The 3680-nt window shown below is 38.4% G+C and overlaps 1 protein-coding gene across 1 annotated transcript in view; it reads right to left on the bottom strand.

Moving 5' to 3' along the window:
* EIF2AK2 (eukaryotic translation initiation factor 2-alpha kinase 2) overlaps window positions 1-3287 on the bottom strand; it is a 15009-nt gene extending 11722 nt beyond the window's left edge. The window contains exons 1-3 of the mRNA XM_010018214.1: window positions 3184-3287; window positions 1778-1892; window positions 496-665 (exon numbers count right to left, since the gene is read on the bottom strand). Coding sequence (XP_010016516.1) covers window positions 496-665; window positions 1778-1892; window positions 3184-3287 — 389 coding nt within the window. The remainder of the gene's footprint in view (window positions 1-495; window positions 666-1777; window positions 1893-3183) is intronic.
* Between the last annotated feature and the right edge of the window lie 393 nt (window positions 3288-3680).

The following is a 3680-nucleotide window of genomic DNA, read 5'->3' as shown; positions in this document are numbered from 1 at the left end:
AAAGAGAGGAGGAGTTTTCCAGCAGATATTCTCAAGAGTTAAATGCATAGATACTCTTTATCATCCCTCAGCTGTCATTAACTGGAATGTTTCTGCAACTCACTGACTGCTATACACATGGAAGGAAACACAAACAGGCTGTCCTTGGCACTTGGTTCCTACAGGTCTCCAAAATATATGCCAAGAGATACACTAAGGTGCCAGAGCTACAAACAAGAGAACTGACAATTTGTCTACACTGACTGCCATCTCATCATCATGCCACCTCTTCTCCCAGCTAAACAGACTCAGCCCTCTTAGCCTCTCCTCCCACACTGCACCCTCCAACTCCATAACCACACTTCCCACTGGATTGTCTCTAGACTACCTCCAAATTATTATTGCATGTCTAGAGATTCATCTATTGCTACTCAGGGTAACTAATGGTAGTGTGTCATATGGGTATACAATACAAAGAAATATTAAAAGCAAGTACGAAGACAAAGTACATCTTACACAGGAGCATGGGCATCTCCAGTACGGTTTTTGTTACTGTAACAAACTGGTTGCAAGGTCCTTTGTGAATACATATTCAGTAGGCTAACATAGTCACTGGATGGTACAGGTGGTAAAGTCACCCTAGTTGCTGGTAATTCTGCAGCTTGCATATTTGAAGAACTCTCTGGCTATAAAACAAGCAAAATAGGTGACTTAAAAACTTAAGCTTAATAAATAGATTAAGATAAGCAGTGCACAAAATCTAACATAGCTGCAAGGTTTGTCAGCATTTCAAAGTGTTTTTAAGAAATCCCAAGTTTGCATTAACTGAGTCCCTTGTGCCAAAGGACAGCTATCCCAACCCAGAATTACTACATTTTGAGTTTCCAAACAAGTGTAAATCCAGTTTTTCTAGTACTGAACAAAAAAAAAAGCAAAAAAGAAAAAAAAAAAAAAGCTGCCTTCTGAATTTTTTTACATTTTTTCAACCCTGGCCAAAAAAAAGGGATGGCAGCAGGAGCAGGATGGTGCTGCTGCTGCCATTAGTAAGGGCTCCAAATGCCTCTGTGCATGTACAAGAGAGGAAAGTGGGACTTCTCAGCTATCTCATGATCAGGCAACATTAATAATACATTAGCAAATATGCAGCAATTGTGTTAAAGGAATGATGGCGACACAATAAAAAGCATATGGAAACAGGCAAGGAGAGATTTCACTCAAAAGGTGCTAAGAAGCATTCAGAGTCAAAAAGAAACATAAAGAACGGCTACCAACAATACATTTGGTGGAAATTAGAGGAGCAAAATTCAAACCTAAACTAAAATTCAAAACTAAATCAAGGAAGGATAAAGAGTATAGAATAAGCTATACCGTAAAGAATATAATGACAAAGATGAACCAGCTTAAGTGAAAGTAAGCAATTTTATGAGCTTTATGAGGGTGCCAACAGGCATACTGAACAATGCCCTACAAATGTTTGCAAGACATCAAATTACTGAACAGTTGTCAAGATGAAAAAGGGACACTGTCCATTCTGGATATACCAAGGCAGCTTAATAAAGGCAAATACATTTCCTCACCCTCCTGTAACAGCAGAGAAGGAAACATTCTCGATATTATGTACCAACACTGCAGCAGAACAGTAAGAAAAATAGTTCAGCAGTTTTAAGTAAAGCACTGAATAAGACAGAACAAAAACAACTTAAATAATCAGAAACTCTCCCATGGCTAATTTTAGAGATTCATCTTCAAGTTTTACTAGGAAAAAAAAAAACAAAAACAAATCCTACAGTTTACTCACCAGTTTCTCAATCATTTCCCAGGTCTTTTTTGCTGCAATTGCTTTTGCCTCCTTCTTATTTTTACCAGTGCCTGTACCATATTCTACATTATCTATCTTAACCACAACTGTGAACCTGCAATGAAGGAAACTTTTCTAAAACATTGTAATATTTTGTCTCATATATACATTATAACATTCAGCTTTCTTATTAGCTACAAAGATAACTGTGAAGGTATTTAAGTATTCATGTGTGTGGCCAGTAGTGGCCAGTGCATCCCGTTAGCCAACCAAGCACTAGGAAAGAGCACCACAAGGGCACTGGAGGAAGTTTACAGCACCCATTGCTGTAGCCTGACACTGTACGTTGTACTCCTTAGAACAGCCCAAGTTATCCAGGATATTCTTAGATACCACTGTCATACCTCACATCATTTACAGGTAGAGGAGCATGGGTTGAACTTCTGTTCAAAATGAAAAAGTGCAGAAAATGGGATAAAGCAGTAAATTTGAAATGTGTGTGAATTCCCTTAGTCCCGTGCCACCACTTTTGAAGCATGCAGATATAGCTGTGTGACCACAGCTGTGGCCATTACTATGATAAGGATTACTTTTTGCTCATGTAATTAAATAAAAAAAAGAAGAAGATAACTGACTGACACTTGACACCCAGATAATTTATTTTGGAACTGTGGTCAGGTCTAAGAATAAGTCAGCACAAACAGTGCTGTCTGGCAACATGGAAGACATTGAAAGAAACATACCAATTATTAGAATAAGGCATGCCTACATGCAAACTAGCAAAAACAAAAATAAAGAAAATCACACAAGGAAACATGATAGATCTTGAGTATCTGTGATCTCCAGCAAGGGAAAAAATAGAAAAAACACTATTATCTGTGTCAAAAGAATAAAACTCGTTCCATCACCTGTAATTGTCTCTACAAGTAAACCAGGTTAAGCAAAAGACCCTTTTCTTGTAACAGATGTTCAAAAACTAAGTACACTTAAAACATGCTGGTACCCAATCAATTGATATGGACCTGACTTTACGGTTAGAAACTAGCAACATAAATCACAAATAATTTCTAAGCTTTATAAAACTAAATAAACAAAGCACTTAAATTAGCATGGATCATAAACTGAAACACTTGCTGCAAGCTATCCCACCTCCTGAGAGATTTCCTGGCAGATGTATAACATACCTATATAGCACAGTTACCTACATTATAGTTACAGGTGCATTGCTGTTGCTTTCCAAAAAAGGGCCAAACAGTTTTCTCCTCAAACTCTTATCACAACATCCTACCTACCACTCAGTTTATGGTTTCAACTGGCTCTCCCGCCACACACGCACTTCAAGTTTTATCTACTTCATCTTTTGCAGGAAGAGTCCTGATGGTTTCTGAGGTGCATAGTGAACTTACTCAGGATCATGAGACAGGCCAGTCACGCTGACGTCAGCATAAACCAGGGTAAATTTCTGCTTTTGACAGTAATTGTTGATCTTCTCCATACACTTGCGTTCCATTTTGACACACTTTCCAATAGGTTCTGCAAAGCAACATTCAAAAGTATGCCCGTGTCTCCTGGCATAGTAGAGACACCACCCCTAACCCTGGCAGACCACTGCTGTGATATCAAATACAAAACTGATACCAGTAACATAAAGGTCACTGAAAATTAATTCCAATTTCTAATTCAAGAGATTGACCAGCAACTGGTTTTGAAGACACATGGCTTGGAAAAACAGTTTTAGAAAGCAGAGAAGAGAATTTAGGGATTTCTTAGCTGAATTACTCACCAAAAACTGCGAAAAAATCCCAATCAGTAAAGTTTCTCCAGACAGAATTAGAACCGATTCCTTCAGAGGGAGAACCCAGAGGCGTTCGAACACACCCTTTGAAGCTGCGATGACTGCCAG

This window comes from Nestor notabilis, unplaced genomic scaffold (assembly GCF_000696875.1).
Source record: "Nestor notabilis isolate BGI_N333 unplaced genomic scaffold, ASM69687v1 scaffold800, whole genome shotgun sequence".
NCBI lineage: Eukaryota > Metazoa > Chordata > Aves > Psittaciformes > Psittacidae > Nestor > Nestor notabilis.
The sequence above is the reverse complement of the archived record's forward strand: the minus strand, read 5'-3'. Positions and strand labels throughout refer to the sequence as shown.